At 42.2% G+C, this 19,412-nt stretch overlaps 1 protein-coding gene across 9 annotated transcripts in view; it reads left to right on the forward strand.

The window, feature by feature from the left end:
* Nucleotides 1-3,968: 3,968 nt before the first annotated feature.
* fbrsl1 (fibrosin-like 1) overlaps nt 3,969-19,412 on the forward strand; it is a 270,501-nt gene continuing 255,057 nt past the window's right edge. For all 9 annotated transcript variants that reach the window (XM_046034084.1, XM_046034076.1, XM_046034083.1 and 6 more), the window contains exons 1-2: nt 3,969-4,034; nt 5,415-5,731. In XM_046034084.1, coding sequence (XP_045890040.1) covers nt 3,977-4,034; nt 5,415-5,731 — 375 coding nt within the window. In that variant the 5' untranslated portion in view covers nt 3,969-3,976. The remainder of the gene's footprint in view (nt 4,035-5,414; nt 5,732-19,412) is intronic.

Genomic DNA, 19,412 nt, shown 5'->3' on the forward strand with positions numbered 1-19,412 from the left:
GATTTACTACTCTGGAATGATTCATTACTACTTGATGGCAGTGGCTATGTACATGTTTACATTACGCATGCAATATCTGATAGGCTCATGCTAAGTCTGCCAGTCTATAAATAATTGTCTGTGTTCAACATGAAACAAGCAGCTGTTGTCTTTGAAGCAAAGATACAGCGTGCTGTCTCTGTGATAGATCTAAATAACACGAGCTGTACAGATTGCATGCAGGGAGAGAAAACAAGAGAGATGAAGAGGAGAAGAAAGGCTGAGAAAAAAGAGGGATCTTCGGAGCAAATAAAGGGGTGAGATGAAGGTAGTGTGTAAGGAGGCTCTCAGGCAGGAAGAATGTGTAAGCTCTATCTGTGGAGTGAGCAGGTTAATTTTTCATGCGCCGGTTTGCAGGGCCTGGACTAGGCAATCCTATAGCTGGCCACGGTTTCCCGAGAGAGCGCTTGTTGGTCGAGGCCCCCAGGCGGGTTTCTTGTTGAAGCTGCCTGTAAATTGCCACCAAACTAGTGAATTACTCCACGATGTGTCACAGAGGCAGCCGAAAGCCCTATAGGCATAAAGCCACAGACTTATGTTTTCCCTCACATTAATTCCTCAGTGACAGCTAGGGCAGCAAATTGAGATGTCTCAGTCAGAATCCAACAACTCCATATTCAAAACAGCTGGTTGCCGTTTCTGCTAGAGTTTCTGGTGGATTAAATACATGAGCGTGCTGCTGCTGGTTTAATTAAACAATGGCAAATCATTTTCCAGAAGATATTGGGATAATTTGTTGTGGAAACATGAATGTCTATACCAAATTTCATGGCAATCCATCCAATAGTAGTTGAGATATTTCACTCAAAACAACAAAAGTCAATTGTCTAATGGTGGTGCTGAGAAAAGGTCAGGGATAATCACTAGAATTCATTATCTGTTAACCACAGATGTCTGTACAAATGTTTGTGTCAATCAGCTGGGCAGATATTTCACAGAATGAGAGTTCACTTTGATCTGCTGGTGGCGATCACCAAAGTCATTAGGACTCACCCTCTGTGCACCATGGGTATCTGTACCAAATTCTCCAGCAATCGATCCAATAGTAGTCGAGACATTTCACTAAAAGACAAAAATGTCAACCTGCTTGTGGCACTACAGGAAAAGTCTTCACCTCGGGGAACCATGAATTTCTGTACTAAATTTAATAGCGATCCATGAAATAGTTAAGCTATTTCAGTTTGGACCAAAGTAGTGGACTGACTGACCGACCGTTAGACTGGCGCACTCACATTGTCATCCCTGGAGCCACGCTATGGCTAAAAACTACAGCATCAGCTGTTCTAGCTAAGCCCCAAAAAAAGTGCAGGGTTGGTTTACAGTGCATGCACCCAGTGAGCCTGGGAGGAAACTTGAAAGTTGAACCAGGAATCACCTTATTTGTCTCAAGACCCTAACCCATGACAAAGAAAACCAAACAAACTCAACCAGCAGTGAACAGTTAATAATGCACAGAGCCGTCTGAGTCAGCATGCAGGAGACTAGAGAGTGGGTTCCCTCACAGACCCACAGTAATCTTGCCTTTTATTAACCTTAACCACGGTCTTTCCATGCCCTTAAAGTGTTTTAGCTTCCCAACTCTAACCATACCTTTACCTTAATATATTTGCCATAACCACTTTACCTGAACCATACTGTGCTCTTGTCATGCACAGATATTGTAGAAAGCGAGAATTTGTGCCACACATTGGCACAATCGACCAATACTGATGTTCTTGTCTGGCAAAGGGTTGCAAGCGCACTCAAACTAAACAGCGGGTGGAACAAAATCTGCCAGTTCAACCATTACCATACCTTAAGAATGCTGAGAGATGGCTTCTACAAGTGATGAATGTGGTCCTGATATACTGACTGTGCACAAATTCTGTCGTGAGACACAACTGAATTTATTTTCTTTCCAGCAGTGTAGGGATTTGTGTCTTACAGCTGTTGAGTGTTCTAGTGTGAAATCTAGGCTTATTGATTTCTGTGGGGCTATGTTCTTTACAAAGGATACGGTGTGTACTTGAGAAGAGTTTTTTTTTTTTCTAATTATTGCTTGCTTCAGATCCCTCACCTCTCAATCCCATGTACACAGAACACAGTTCACTCACAGAACTATCTCAATGGAAAATAACCCTTTTACACAAGAAGCACCTTGACCCCAGTGACATCAAATGATGTACCTTATCTTGGTGGCAGAAGCAAAGAAAAACAATTCTGCCGCTTAAACATCATAAAAGCATGACAGGCTCCCTCCCTTTAGCTTCCAGTCCCAGCCGGGGCTAAGCGTTTCAAAGAGGCTAGTGTTTGAATGACTGCGATGTGGGAGCTCAGAGTCTGTAGCTATGGATTAAGCTCACAGCAAATAGTAGCATGGAAGAAACAGAGGTAATCTCTTCCCTCTCCTCCACGGCCCCTCTCACCATACCTGTTCCCCCTTTTTTAATCTCCTTACTGAATTAGTTCCTGTAAAGCTGCTCAAACAGAGAGGGGTTTATTCACAGTGGGTACAGAGGTTAAAGTAACATGAAAATGATACCGTCTCAAGTTCCCAAAAGGTCCATTTGCTCAAAGATTGATGTGCTACTCACCTGGTTATTGTCCTCCAAAGAAACATACAGGTAGAATACACTTTCTGCCTTCCTCAAATTTACTGCTTGGGTGGAAAGTACATGGGAGCGTTCCTAGTGATAAGCAAGTCTAACATCTTTGATATTTGCGTATAGATTACACAGTGTGGACTGACGCAGCGGTGTGTATCATAAAAACTTCATCTTACTCACTCACTTACTGCAGTCTCTGGTTTAATCACCTACAATGCTCTGGATAATTTACCCCGCAGCACATGCCGTATTTGCATAGAAGTAGTTCCGTTTTGCATTTTGATGCGTTGCCTTGCAGTTTCACAGAAGAGTCTCGCAGTAAAAGAAAACTCCCACACCTGAACCACCACACTAACTGCCTAAATATTTTACTCTGGCTCTCGCAGCTTTGCTTTCGCTGCTTCTTGTACTGTGAAGATCAAATAATGAGCCAAAAGAATCTTGTATGCAACATTTCACACTGGCTGAATATTGTAACTTTTTTTCAGCTCGCAAACCTTCGTGTGAGATAATAAATAAATCTCTGATATTAATGGTTCATCATCAGTGTTTCTCCCCCTCAGACTCTTACTAATGAAAACTGCAAATAGTCACAATGTAGTTCATAGGCATCTTTTCTTATTAGATCTGCAATAGAATGAGCTGCTGACTTATGAGCATGTCATGCCATCCTTTATGGCAGGTTCACAGCTCCGGCAAGCTTCCGGCATTCAATCTCAGAGGGAGAGAGAAAGTTTTCAAGTAGGGCTACAACCAACAATGATTTTCAGTGTCATTGATTGATATTGATTTTACAAGTTTCCTCTGAATGTTAACTTTATAGACTATAGTAGTAAGTGTTATTATCAGTTTAAATATTCATTTCTGGGTTTAGATTTTCATGTAGGATTGATGTTACAGTGAACATACTATATTATAGTGTTATGAGATGAAAAGAGCAGGAGTTCAGTGGGCTTCATCATTTACAGTAGATATCTTTCCAATTATTTAATAAACTGCACTTAGTTCAGCCACAAATAACACTTTAGAACAAGTTGCATACTATAGTACACTGTATGAATTTAATCTCTTGTAGTGGTTCTCACACTTTTGCATATTAAAGACCTCACAAACTAATAATTTACACCACAGAACCTCGTGGCCCAATTCAGAACATGTTTTTTTACCTTCATAAAGTAAGAGTAGAGTAGGTGGAGTTAACAGTAGGGGCAGTGAAACCTATAATGGAAATAATTGTTACACAATACAGTGATTATATAATGTCATTGCCCTCATTTCTACTGTTAGAAAGGAGATAAATGAAGCTGTGCTTTACTTTGCAGATCACTCCCTGGAACTCCATGGAGGTCCCCATGCTGCAAAGTGGGAAACGCACTAACCCCGCTGTAGGGTTTACAAAGCTGGGGCAGGGTAAGCATGGTGACACACACTTCAAATATTTACTGCACACTCCTGACATTTTCACATTAGTCTGACAATGTAACTCTCCACTTTGAGTCCTCTGCTGGTGAACTCATAGAGTTGGGGGATGATGGCCAGAGCCAACATAAGTTGTCAAAACCTGATAGGTGAGTGAGTGAGTGAGTGAGTGAGTGTGCGCCTGGCATTTTCTACCAGTGACAGCACAGCACAGTGGGATATGCATGATGTGGCATCGGCTCTGGCAGACAGACAGACTAAAATAGTGCCTTGTGTGACAAAGTGTGCCCAACAGAGAATGATTTTCTCCAACACCGCCCCCCACCCCCCAGCACCAGTTTCCTTCCTATGGTAAATTGTAAGCCAGAGGTGGCGGAAATACGTCAGTTATGTGGGTTCTCTGAAGCTTGGCTGTGTCTCTTAATTTCGGATGAAGGGAATGAGAGGGGGGAGAGAAGATTTTAATCACTCCTGTCGCTTTAAGGACACTTATCAAAGCCTTCTTATGCGAATAGAAAATACCATGAGCCACCGAGCAACTGAGCAGCCAAGGGACGGACTGGAGTGGATTTATAGGAAACTCAACATTATCTAAACTGGAATAGACCGCTTCGTTGCCTCATGGAGTTTGATTACACACTGGATGGTTGTCTTATTCGGACGGTTCGGATCATTTAGGAAATATTGCGCATAAGTAGCTCTCAGACTTGGGATTCTTTGCCCCTGAAGCGCAGAGAGGAATATGGTTTAAAACTCAACGCGTACGGGTTTATTCGCTCAACCGACAGCTACAATCGATACGTAGCCTACTTGTTCGCCAGGCGTTTTGTTTCGGACGGATAGTATCCCGAGCTCTTTATTTGACAGCCTTGGATCATGGATTGGGGTGGTGGAAAACAACAACGGGCAGCGACATGATTTCTCTGCGCTGTCTGCGGTATGCAGCGAGGTTAGAACATTGCTTGTTATTATTCCAATGCAACAAAAGTTACAAAGCGAGTGTAATGCGTGGATTTTAACTATTTCACCGTTTTGCACCTGCTTTAACGGATACCGCGTCGACATAGTTCAGATTCGTGACAAAATAACGTGTGGATCCGCGTCGCTTTGCACCTTCTCTATCGCCCGAGTGGGATACTTGAACATTTGCTTATCGTAATGGAGATTGGGGAGGTTTATACCCAAGGTCATTGAGTGTTATAAGGCTATATTTGCGTTCTTATTTCCACACACGCAGCGCTATCTTCACGTTATAGCGCACCCCACGATTCTCAGTTCGGTGTGTGTAATTTGTTGTTACGCGGTGCAGCGGGCGTTTAGGCGAGCACCTTCTGTGGAGTTATATTTATATTTCTTTTTTGACACTGCAAGCTTCCTCCAACAACATGGATGGGAAATTGAAGCAGGGTCGGAGATGCCGGTCCAAGCGGGAGAGGGTGCGGAGGTTGCGGGAGGCAGGAAGCAGAGACGCCCGCAGCCCCGACCCCAACTCCTCCTGCTCCGACAGGGAGGGACACAGTCCGGGGAGGGACGCCGCCTCCCTGCCCGGTAAAAAGGCGCCGCACCCCGCAGCCGCCGCCAGAGCTCCGCGTCCCCCCCGGCGGAAGAGACGGGAGTCCAGCTCGCAGGAGGAGGATATCATTGATGGATTTGCTATCGCCAGCTTCATCAGCCTGGACCGTCTGGAGGTAAGGTGTAACCGGACCATTACCTGTGTGTGTGTGTGTGTGTGTGTGTGTGTGTGTGCTGCATTCTTCATCAGTGGAGTGGTTCTCAAAGTGGGGGTCCTTGAGGCCCCCCACTCACTCACAGGCAACGTGAGGACTAGTCTAATTTGTCTCTAAATTGCTTGAGAGGATGTCAATTAGAGACCGGATGAGGATGACTCTTCTAATCATCTGCTTGTGTAGACCAGATATTGTCAGAGGTTCAGGCCCCCCCCTCAAGGTGTCCCTGATCAATCCTTGGTTTGATTCTCTTCACACAGGGCTGTTGACAGCTACAGAGTTCAATACTAAGTCATAAACGTTTGTACCTGGTTCATGGAGCTAAATATGTTTGGAGTCCTTGACATGAAGGTGTTTGACAACAACTACATTGCACAACTCTGTTTGCAGAATATTACAAGTTCAAGGCTTTGTAAATGAGATGTTAATCATTGGCAGCATATGTTTTGCTGGCGGAAATAAACAGGTGCTGCTGTGTCAGTAGTGGCTCTGGCTTGGACTGTTTTATACTCTGAATCAGGATGAGTTGTCAGGCCACTCTTGACATTTTTGCTCTTTGATAAACTGCCTATTGCACGTTCATCTGACACAAGCTGATGTGCCATGTGCTGATAACGGTTTCTGTCATTGCTGTGTGGTATGTCTGATGTCAGAGGAATGATTTCAGGAAGAAAGGAGGTTCTCTGGTGACATCCGCTTATGTCTTTTATCTCATTACGTTCCAAATGACAAATAAAACATTGCTCCCTGTGGGACGTCAGGCTGACTGACAAGGCAGGCCTGTTTTTTTTCCATTGCTCATTTTGAGAATGGTAGCACTACTGTAGTTGAAATATAAATCTCCAGCTTGGATAAACATAGCTAACGTATTACATGCCCTCTGAGGTCTGCATATTTTAAGATGATGACCTAATTTGAAAGCCCATGGATCATACCGCGGGCCACCTCATTTCAATGACAACCTCCCATGTAGGCTTAGCAATGGTATTAATCAGTCATGATTGACTCTTGCCTCCTACATAGTGCTTAGTCAGGTTGGATGCAGATTTGCAGCAAAATAACTGCATAAAATATAAACTAGATGTCCATCCTCATACGTAAAATAGTAGATTTACCCACTTGGAGCTTATCATCAGTTCACCACCTCCCATCTCGCGTCATCAGTGGTTATATAGCTATTCCATTTAGCTTGGCACTTCATGGTGCTTAGAGTGGGTGTGTAAGGAGATATGTCAGGAATAGGAAGTGTGCATGAACCTTAACCACAAAGAACTATTGTTATCCTCTAATTAATATAAGAAGGGAAACTGACACCATGCACAGTTGGAAAAACTATGGATAGAAATATTACACGTCATAAAATCAAACAGTATGATAACAACATGAGTAAAAAGTATGAGATTCCAGGAGCATCATAAAATAGGGGAAACTCCCCCTTTATTACCACAGTGAGGAACACTGCTTCTCTAAACTTGTTACATGTTATTAAATGTGCATAAAATGTGTGTTGGTGCCCATTCTTGTCGATCTGTATGAATGCAGCGCGCTGTGATGTTATATGTGTGAATATTTCTGCCCTTTGTGCAGTGTGGCTGCCACTTCTGACAACTGCTGACCGAGAAAGACTTTGAGGATGTCACAGCAGCAAAGTGCTTCTCACTGGCATCTTCTGCAAGCATGCTGGTGTCTCCGCTGCTGTCAGCAAAGTACACTGGCCTATTGACTTCTAGGAATGTTCTTGTGTGTGTGTGTGTGTGTGTGTGTGTGTGTATATATGTCTGTTTAATGTAGTTTGAGTAATTTTACCCCACAGTTTCAGATCGGTCCCTCCCAACGTCCTGTTTGTTGTTTGAGTGCAGTTTTGTTTTTGTAAAAAGGTTTCTCTTTGGATGCTTTATCTTAATAAAAATGCTGCCTCTTTGAGGGAAATTAAGCTAAACAATTATATGATTTTTTTTGTTTTACACATTCCCGAGCAGTAATAGTTTTATTACTCAAGTGCTAAATCCATGTTGAATGAACACAGAGAAAACAGTGTGCTCTGCGTAGGAGCTTAAGTTTCAAGGCTGAGCAAATGAGGTATGATAGGGCTCTATGTGAAATGATACTCACATGCCAGCTACTTGTTGGTAATTGGAGTGATTTGCATGCAAATGGAGTTATTTTATTAAATGATGTTGGTGGATCTGGTGCAGTTACACGAGGGGATGTGCACGGTGGTTTTGTGATTTGTTACTTGATTTTACTTCACTAGACTGTATTTCACTGCTTACTGTAAGTGACAGCAGTCATCGCATTTTGTTTTCAGTTACTAAGTTGCATCACGGCGAATTAATTGCAGTCTTTGAAGCGTGTACCCAATGGAAATGTCTGATGATCGGTCATGACTCATGCTTTCACCTTCTTACTGTATGCTTGAGTGGAGCTCATGACCTACACTACCTGTGCTAATTGCTCATTAATTATGAGGAGGACACAGCAGCATTTGGCAAGGAAATGGCTCTGACCTATTGCATCATGCCCCGATAAGCTCACACACCCTCGGCGGGTGATGGGTGAATGGGGGGTCCTCCACACCTCTTTGAAGTGACTGATGGCCAGCATGGTTGTGTTTCTATCAAGCCTTACAGTCAGGCTACTTCCTCATCAGCTTTCTGCCAACATCAACATCCCATCCTCCTTGGGTTCAATGAGCCCACATGGCCAACTTACCAATATTTACTCTATCTTGTTTCTTTTAATCTCTATCTAAGCCCTTTGCTGTTCTCTAAAGCACTTCGGGATGAACATGTTTCATAAATCCCCGTCACCTTCGGGTTACTGTCGCCGTCATTTGATTGTCCTATTTTAGTCTGTAACTCGTGCACAGCTGCTTCTGTCTCTCCGTAAGTGCCCCAGGTTATGGGTTTCTCCCAGCGCTCTTGGCCTCTAAACACAATCGGTCGGTCGGTGTTGTTGATATTCCAACTCTGTGCTGATAAGATCAAGCTCCCTTGATGAAGGCTTAGACGGTACGGGGGTCGCGCCCGCTCCCGTAACCCGTTTCATTACAGCCCAAAGCAATTTGTAGCTGTGGCCGCATTTGATTACAGTGTGTTTATTTTCTTCGAATCCCCCCATTTCTCAAAGGAAAGCTGCTTACTTACCTGTGCAAATCAACTGTACAAACACAGCTGTCCTGCTTTGTCACGGGCACCTTATTGTGATTAGAGAAATGTTAGGGATGATTCAAAGAGTGTAAGCACAGTCAATCTGCTGTTGTGGGCTTTTGCAAGGAGAAAATGAAAACCTTTTATGTCCAGCTTTGTTTTTTTCATATCTCTTGAAATAAAAATCCAGATCATACATTATTACTCCTGTTATTCCTTTGGAGATACCACTAAACATGTTTTTTATTAAATATTACAGTGATCACAAGTTGAGCTCCTGGAAATAGAAGGTTTTCACCTGACAGCAGCGCTATTAAACAATTACCCGCTGTGGCTTAAACCCTCCAGAAGTCTCCCTGTGGGTATCGAACAAGTGAGCAGATAATAAAATGACACAATTATCCATCTGTCACAGTATTAATAAGATGTTTGATTTGCTCCATTTGCTCTGTGAGTGACGTCGTAGTGGCAAATCCCCTCTCGTTAATCCACAATCCTTCTGTTCATCTGCTTTAACATGAATTTACAGATTTGTTTGGGTTTTTCGTTCCGCAGCATGAGTTTCTAAATTCACTCTAATGGGGATTTAGGTTTAGTTGATTTAGTGATATTACAGCAGTGTCAAGGGCAGGAAGCTGAAAAGCTGGGCATTTGGACAAAGAAATTGGTTTCATATATAGGAGCTCTTGATGAGATCTAGAGTCTGTCTCTTTATTTATCCAGGGAATTTCTGTTAAACATGCTTGCTCTTTTCTTCATGGCCCTGTTTTATTTATCTTTTTTTTTTTTTTTACAAACCTACACTAATCATCCTCTGCTGTTTGCTACTGAGCAGCAATATGGGGAAATTAAGTCCCTTGCCCTAGGGGAGCATGACAGTAGTTCTTAGGGAAGCTGTAAGTTGCTGCTTCACTTTCCCACCCATATTTTCCCAGCTGTTGTGTGGATCTAAGCCAGCAACATTCCAGTTACAAGTATGTGTCTTTCTTCATGAAGTGCTCTGATGTAGGGCTCAAACTCGGGCACCTGTTATAAAGAATTTGATTTTTTCTAACACTAAAATAACTACTCTTGCACCTCTATAGCTCAAGTCCCATTGCATTCATTACTGGATATCACCATTGTTAGCATTCAGATAGCACCAATGCATAGTAGCAGTCATGAGTACAGCTGACACTCAGGAGCACTCCTCTGGCAAGTGACGACACTTCATGTCAGAACATTACTTTCAAGACAGCTAATAACCACAGTTTCTGAGCTTAAGCTGAATTTGATCCTTTCTTGACACGAACAGGTTAGACAAGATCTTAGGTCGTTTATAAATCCCATCTTTTTCTTCTTCTGCTGCTCTGCATCTGATTGCAGGTTGGGTGCAAGCTGATACTGACACTCAAAGCCACAGCAGTTGCCGCTGTAGTAAGATGTCTTGCTTCCATGGTAAGGCAGCAGATTTGTTGCAGGGGTTGCAGCAATCTTGCTTCGTGTTTTCTCTTTCCCCCGACGGTGATAGTGCTGTGCATCATATGCCGGCACTGACAAACAACTCCAGCTTTAATTAACAAGGCAGCCCCCCGAGGCTTCGATGCTCATTGGCTGACGCATCCCACGGAGAGAGCTTTCTTAAAGCCAGTGGGACGTCCCCCGGTCCCGGCTCTCTCTTAACTGTCACACACTGAAGGCAACAGCATGGCTGATAAATGCATGGTCACATTCACAGGCCTTCCCTCGCTCACACACACACAAACACAGGATTGAACCTCCACTGTGCATCTGTCCAAGCCATCAACCACTGACCTAAATATATCCACCCAAGGAAGGTTCTGGTGTGTTCATGTGGATTTGGAAGCATGGCAGAACGACACAGTGGAATCATGACACAACGACTCTTGTATACAGGAATGGGGGATTTATGACACACAAAATAAAAGGCAACAGGAGGAAAAGCTTCAAATGGCAGATTTCCAACAATTCAAAATTTAAAAAGGTGGTCGAGGCCAGTTTAGAAAACAGATGCAACACACATAGGTAGGATGTTTTTGTGCTGCATCAAACTATTATTTTCATTACTGATAAATCAGCTCGTTATTTTCTCGATTGATCGATTGATTTCTATTAATACACTAAGGTACACTAGTACGCTAAGGAAGGTAATGTATAAATGCAGTACAACCTTGAGCTGGGTATGATACCAAAACAAGCAGCAGTATACAAAAACTTTGCGTTACATAATTCAGGACAGACACCACAAGTAAACGGAAATGCAGAAGCTTATCCTTTGGAGTTTGTGGGTACTATTAGCACCATGGAGCGATGTTGTGACAAGTGGGTTCTTGTTTTATTTGTATCGTGGATGCACGCAAGGACACACATGCACAAGCTTGAGCACGCAGGCGATACGCTACACATTCCTGCCACGAGTATCACGCTATTCCACTGATCGACAATTTGTGGCGGTAACAAAGCGTGGCAATGGAGGGTGGCAGTGGCACAATGGATAAGATACGCCTTTGGTGTGAGAGACCCGGGTTAAATCCCCCACTGTGACCCATCCACCATTGTGTCCCTGAGCAAGACACTTAACCCCTAGTTGCTCCAGAGGCGTGCGACCTCTGACATGTATAGCAACTGTAAGCAATTGGATAAAAGCGTAAATAAATGTAAAGGCAGTGAAGAATACTGAAACTTACTGATGTTAACCATTCAATCGGTACCAAAAGCCTTAGTAGGCACCAGGCAGAAAAGAGATGTGTCTGTATCTGAGGCTTTCAGCTCTGGTATATTTTTTGAAAGGTAGGGGGATAAATGCATGCTGGCCCCGAAGGGTCCTTTTTGAAGCGCTGTCAGTCGTCTATTTTGAGGTTTCACTCCACAGTCTGAATGTACAAGCACTACAAAACCTCCGAATAAGAGCCTCTTTGTTTTCAGGTACCATGACTCATGAGGAATTGCTGAAATGTGCAGACAGAACAACATAGCTGACACATATTAAGTGGCACATAAAAGCACGTGGGTAGCTTGTTGTAGGCATATATATCCATTTACTGCTTGTCGTCCCGAGCCGTCCTCCATCTTCCTGTCTCAGTGTTTTCATTGCGGTGAATGACAGGATGTAATTATGCTGTGATTAAGATGCTGTCTCCGAGCCTGCGATGGATTAGGAGCTGCACTGTTAGAAGGTTCCCCGGTAATTATACACTGCTGATTTGTCCCCCTTCTTTGCCTTTCATAACCCCTCTCCGGTTCCTCAATTGCTTGATTAATGCGTGTTACTAAACAATGTTAACAAAATACATTTCATTTGAGCAGTCTGAGTAAAAGAAATAATTTGAAGATAACTTCATAGTAATCATATTTGTCATTGAGCTGAGGTATTTTCCAGCCCTGTGATTTTGGTTAATATATAATGGCATACTTGGCCGCAGAAGCTCTGTATGAATGACTAGCAGAGGGCTGTGAAGGATTTACAATAAAAATAATGAAACCTAAATAGAGAGGGCACTCTTTAAGTGGCTCATTAAGTAATGGCTGTTTTCCTTTTCAGCCGCGTCCTTCGCTGACAGAGAGCAAAGAGAGGGCTCTGAAAGCCTGGCTTGCTTCAACCTTCAAATCACTTGAATCCCTTTTCAGTATTTTGTGTGCACGAGAGGGTAGGTTATTTTTTTCCAGTCTTGCAGACTCAGATTCAGCACAAAGGTCTGTTGACTGATCATGTGTGAGGAAAAGTACTAACAATGATTTTAACAATGCTGTCTTGGGAACCAACATGCTCCTATAGAATAAAGTGGCGCTAGCAAACAATGTATTGGACCTACAGGGTTTGAGCCAACCTCCCTGTGTCCAATTGTCCCCATAAAATCAAGGGCAGGATCAACACTGTCAGCAGGCTTCTCATTTTTAGATTTTATCAGCTGTGTGAACATTTATTTTGTGAGTTAGCCAAACTACACAATGAGCCATTGGCTGTTCCCTAGTAAACATGCATCTCAAGCTAGTTTCTGAATGTTTAGGACATGAAATGCCAATCTGCATCCTTTTGATATTTATAAAGTTAGTGAGGATTGCTAGATTATCAGTAGGGTTGGGCCGATAGATGATGCCAGACGTGATTGTAAAACTCCCGCCCACCCGCATAAAAATCTGAAATGTTCACATTATACCACACTGTGAAAGCAGGTTTTAATGACCACGAACTATCTTTGCACCTGCCTCGGAAATCGCTTCTCCCCACACCCCGACACACTCACACACACCTACACCTCCAGGTAAGCACCCCGGCTTGCCTTTTGTACACACCACCCAACCCTAATTGTCAGTGTCATAGTGACTATCAATATTCATCATCCAGCTCCGAAACTACAAAACGTATTTGGCATACCTCTGGTTTTAGGCTATTTTAAATGGCTTCAGCCTGACTTGTAGCTGCTAACTTGCTATCTTTTCACATTCTGGACCAACACTACTTTGAAGAAATGAAGACTGTGTAGTATAGTTGCATAAACAGAGACTTTTTGTTGCAGCAAACACAACAGTTACCTGTTTACCTTTCAGTAACTCTCATACTGTAACATGAGCTTATCTACACACTTTATGGCTGACTTATGTTACATAAACCCCTCCACACACCAGGAAAGACTTACTTTCACAAATCTGCTAGTCAGATTCTTCAGAAAGCCACCTTCCTTAAAGTGGAAGGCTAAGCACGTAACACGCAGGTGCAGTTAGAATGTGGGCATTTTGAAGTAAAATAGTCCCTGTCAGTTTTTCACAATTACAACTAATGTTTCAGATATAAAGAAAATTTTTACTTTTCCAATAAAACGTCTTCTGTCTTATTTTACTTTATCTAAGCTTTTGACATGTACCACCATATTTATTAACCCCCTTCTGTATAAGTATTTGTTTAAAACATTATAATCCAAAAGAAAGTGTCCTCACTAGCTCAAAAGGTGAATAGTTTGCATCCCTAAATTACTTTGCTTACCTCAACTCCCACCGTCCTTTCTTTTAAACAGTTTTTCAGACTCACCTGAAAATCTAAATATAGTGTACAGGACAAAGTTGTGCACTTGTTTAGTCCAATCTTGTATCTGATGTTCTCAACACTGGACAGGTAGTAATGACACTCGGCTAATTAAAATGACTCCCTATGAAGCGTTAGCTAAATTTATAGATGCTCTTCTGCACAGGGGAGATGTTCTTCACTTTTTCAGCAGTTGGGAAACAACAGACAGACTTTTCTTGGTCTTGAGAAGCTGCTGCATTTATTAACTAACACACTGTAGCCCACACTGTACATTTGCTGCCAGACTGACCAACTCACTGCTAATATTTGCCTTTGCTCCGCTCACTTTCACCATCACTTTATGCCCCTCGCTCTCTCACATTCGCTCAACCACACACTCGCTACGCACACATATTACGCACAGCCTTATTCCTTAAAAGGAGTTATGCTACTCTTATAACAGTACATTTCACGTAGATGAAGAATAAGAAGAGGGAGCTAGCCAAGCGTTACCATGCTCGCGCAGTGTGTGACAGAAAATTCTAATTAGCTTCACTGATAATGATAGTGTGAAATTTTGGTAGTAGTGATATGGCGCCCCTTCATGAATGAATATAGGGGAAACACTGGGACCTCGTTTTCAAAGCCATGACTCATGCAGTCATGACAATCCTGCTGCATGTTTTCTTAATAGATCGCTCTTGGTGTGAAAGCAATTAGATTTAACAGTGGTTGACATGCTCTTCTGCTACCGACACTCACTACCAACACCAGCTCTGAGGGGAATAGTCTTTATAGGCCAAGTGATGCCGACAATAATTGCTCAGCACTCAGCTCCCCGTCTGAAATAAGATACGGTGAGATGTTAGTCTGCAGTTTATTACAGCTTATTGTTTGTTGGTATGTTGATTGTATTCACAGCATTTAGCCTTTTCTGTGTGACTGTGTTTATGTGTGGGTGCAGGCAAAGCCAAAGAAGGACCGTTTCAGTTGTTTGTGTGATAGCTTTGGCAGCCATATAACAAGCTGTGGCCAAGATAATAGAGCTTAGATAAGAGGGCAGTTATGCAATGTGGAATTTCTCTCTTTCACATTTCTACTTGTGTTCCATTCACTGTCTGGATGACATTTCTCTGACAACTCTGGGCTGAGCTGCCACACTCAGTTTTCCTATTGAAATGAAGCACCTTGTCGTCCATCCGCACTTTGCTCATGGAATCAATGGCTTTTTTTGGCAGGTGGAGTATATGAGGGGGAGTTTGTCACTGCTGATGTACTGTAGCTGAAGGGCCGTCAGTTTGTCCCGGTATCAGGCTTATTACTGGCCTTTCACTCAAATGTGTATATAAGCTGAACATTGTTATCCAATTTAAGATTAGTACTTCACAGAGATCCTTTTAACTTGATTGATTGAAACTTTTTAACCATAATCTACATACTTATAGAACGGCAGTTCTTGTTTTGTTTTCACTGTGGAAAGAGTCATCTGGGCTTGTTCTCTTATCCCGAGGTGCTGAACTTAGTGCTTGTATTAAAATTGTTTTATCTTTAATTTATCACACACTGGTCATTAACATGAAATAATAGGAACAGCTTATTACAATACCCACATACCATCTGTATATTGAACAAGTTGTGGGCCGCTGTAATCATTCCTCTTGTCCACACTGGCTGTGAAGCAATATCACCAGAGCGCCTACACTGCAAGAAATAGGGCACAAAATCAGCAGTCCTCCGTCTGTGAAAAACACATGAATTTCTTTCCAGGCATAAAACACCAGCAATAGAGTTGCAAAGTAGGAGTGGACAAAAGAGGTAAAAGTCCATTCATTTTTCCCACAGACAATGATGGTGGAATCATCAGTACCAGATTACCAACTGAGTTCTTTGATAACAAGGTACACACTTTTGAACATGAACATGTAAGTAGAGAAGTTAAATACAAAGCCCAGTGTGTTTCGATAACAAACATCCCATCAAGAGTTAAAATGTTGTTACGCGCTCTGCTGGCAGCAGAGCTTAATTTTAAGCTTATGAGAAAACTGATAATAAACGATCACCTTGGATTCTGTGTTTGGATGAATCCAGCATGTTGGCGCATGTGTTTTGTTGTCAACTGCGGCAAAATAGTGTTTTTTTTCACGACACCTCTGGCTTCTTCTCCATAACAACGACAGCCTAGGCTCATGGGTATTCAGAGCCGTCCGCTATTGATGGAATGATTTCTCAGAAATGAAGTTGAAATAATGAAAGCACAAACCTACTGTATATGATTGTAACTTATCTGCAAGAGTCCCACATTTCTCTGTTAAGGTTAAGGATGGGGAAATGTGGGGCTTCTCCTACTTTGCGACAGGACAAAGCCAACCACTTTGGCTAACTCATATTATCTGTGACTGATCTATGAAATGTACAGACCACGAGAATATTATCCCGTTATCACGAGAAAACTGAGTAAAATAAAGGTATGACTCGATGTGCTGTTGATTTTGTCCCCCATCTTTTTCTACAAAGTCACTTCATGATTTATATGGAGGATATCGTATTAAGATAAAGTTAGAAAAAAATCCAAGCCTGTTGTCTTTTTTATTATTCCTATTATTTTTGTAGTAGAATTAGAAGTTGCCGTGATGGTTTCACCCTGGGTTTCAGTGGAGAGTTTCTTGTGGTCTACATGCTGTTTTAGAAGCTTTTTGACCTTGCCAAGATTAAATTATAGGGGAAACACTAAACCCTTCTGGATCCTTTTTATTAGGTATATACTTGCCAGTTCAAAATGCCATTTAATTTAATATGAATATAGTATGTACAATAAGAACTTCCACAAACGTGGGTGTTGGAATTCAGGTCCCCATATCGGTCAGCCCTTTGTTCAGGAAGCAGATTTTACACATCACTTTACCTAGAGTTTGTATGCTTCTGTATATCATCAGTTTTTAACAGGATAGACCTGTTGCCAACTCAGACAGTCCTCACTTTATGAATCCTCCGAACCTCTATGAAAGTCAATGTTGCGGCTGTGTGCTCAGCAGAGTGAAGAGGGTGAATGTGTTTGAAATATAATGGGATATATAATAAGGCATATGTAACATAGCCCCTGCAGTAAAACCTGCAAGGGCAAGACAAGCTCCGTCACCCACAGTGAGATCTGGCTGACAGATCTGCCAAAGAAAAGTATCGTCAGAGTTTGTCTCCTCTACTCTCTGTCCCTGTCGATCACCTCACACTGACTGCCTTTCCTCCTTCCTTATATACTGTACAGACAGCACACACATCCCCTGACGGCTTCTTCCTTTTTTCCCCTTTTTAGCCTGCAGGTTGTTTACTCATAGATCAAAGGCAGTAAAATGCATCTGCTCCCCTCCTGCAAACAGGCCACACAGCTCATTTCAGAGAGGCCACTTTGTCAGTGCATCTGAAACGAGGACAGGCACCTTAGAGCCGGCAGGGCTTTACCCAAGGCGTGGAATGAGATCAAAATTACACACTCGCACACACACTGTCGGAGCCTGAGCACAAGGCCAGTTGTTGAGTCAATAAAGAAAAACAGGCAGCGCATGAGAGCAAGAGAACGTAAACAGAACTCTGCCAAGCTACTGTTTGCATTCCGCATCTCTCTGCCTTGTAGCATAGCAGCTACTGTAGCTGTGTGCAGTTCAAATACAGTACCATGGTTGTGTCACTAACAGTAATAACGGTATCCTGGATTTGTTCTGTTTCTCACCGTTCATTTTTGGGTAAGCAAGGAATCCTTGTTACTTACTGACAAAGAATATTGGTAATTAGCAGTTCAAACCAAAATGTTGTTTTAGTTTCCATAGTATAATTCCTCATTATTCAACTAAGGGATCTGGCTCAAGGATATATGCCGGGACAGAGCTTTGACTCAAGCCTGAGTTTCAGCCAGGTTCAGAGAGAGGGCGTTCCGTAGTTGGCCCTATTGTCTAACCCTCATTAAAAGATTTATGTTAAACCTTCTGTCAGTTTACCAAATATCTGAGAGGATTGGCATGAAATCTTTGGTCTCTGGTGGATTTTTATGGCCATTGTGTGTTACTCATCAGCCCACAGCTTCATATCATCTGCAAACAAAATGTCAGACTTTTGTTTATTAGTGAAAACCGCAAGAATAGTAAACAACAGTTAAACTGTCAGGCTAACTGCTTGTTTCTTGAATCAGTGATTTAAGTTAGTTTCCCATCTTCAGTGTATCCTGTGTAGTCTGATGCGTTCAGTCATTATTATTGATTTACCATTCAGCCTCAAAGCTGGCACTTGTGCTACTTTGTGTGCTACAGACACTGAAATGGTTTTGTTTTAATTTGACAAAGTTCAAAGGTCCATTTGGAAGCCAAATCCCTTAAAAGGGAAATTTTGGAATGACATTTAAATTTTACAGCTTTTGGATTGATTAGCAGGCATGTTTGCTACTACTTTGAAATTATACTTTGTCCCAATATAGAGAGTCTAAGTCCCTCCCCTTCCGGTGGATCACCATGGGACCTTACTTCGGAAAAAATATGTACGGCAGTCAATGGCAAGAGACAACAAATTTTTTGATCCTGTTTGAATTGTGCTCTGATTTACACATACGATGATGGTCAATTTAAAATGTACATTTCAAAATCAAGAAAGTTGCAGTTTGATGTAAATCAATTAAAATATAAGACTGTGAAAATACATACTTACAAAGACTACAAACCCAAACATTGCATCACAACCTTAACATTACTGAAGCTAAAGTCAAAGGACTCACATGAGAGGATGATTTGCTAAAAGGACCAAGAGTCGTTGGATTAAACACATCAGGTGAGATCCATTTCTGCGTGGAACATAGCGAAGTTACCTAGCTAATAACAACCAGGAAATGAACGTCAGCTAGCATTACCACTTTAACATGTTGGTGACGTATATTATGCGAGACAAGAGATGTAGTTCAAAAAGAGGTTTTCGCAAAAAAACTGCTACTTTCTGGATGGACAGAATTATCTTTTAAATTGACAAACATCATATAGGCAGGATCAATAAATAAGTTGTCTCTCGACATTGACTACCGTACACATTCTCCCCGAAGTAAGTGGGCCGGAAGTGGAAGCGAGGGATGTCTATTCTCTAGTAGAACATGCCCGGTCTCACTGTTCAGTGCTCTGCTGTGGTTGCAGACTAAAGGACAGCAGATGTATGTAGAAGCAAGAATACTTCTCGTACTGCAAGAATCTTTAATGGATCAAACATGGCAGGTAGTCATCATTTGTCTCAACCTGCACATATGTGGTTAACTTTGGTATTTTAATGGAACTGTATAGACCCTGCCACCCTTTTTTTTTTAATACATGTGGTGCATGGACACCTGATGCTATTCCTTAAACCAAACCATTTTGAGATGTCTGCTACAAGTCACCATCATTTCTACATTGTGATTGGTCATCAATGTGTCCTGCTGTAAAAAGGCAGGCACAAGATGTATTAAAAATGTAAAGGCCTGAAAACA

The sequence above is a fragment of the Micropterus dolomieu genome, linkage group LG21, assembly GCF_021292245.1.
Source record: "Micropterus dolomieu isolate WLL.071019.BEF.003 ecotype Adirondacks linkage group LG21, ASM2129224v1, whole genome shotgun sequence".
NCBI classification, from domain to species: domain Eukaryota; kingdom Metazoa; phylum Chordata; class Actinopteri; order Centrarchiformes; family Centrarchidae; genus Micropterus; species Micropterus dolomieu.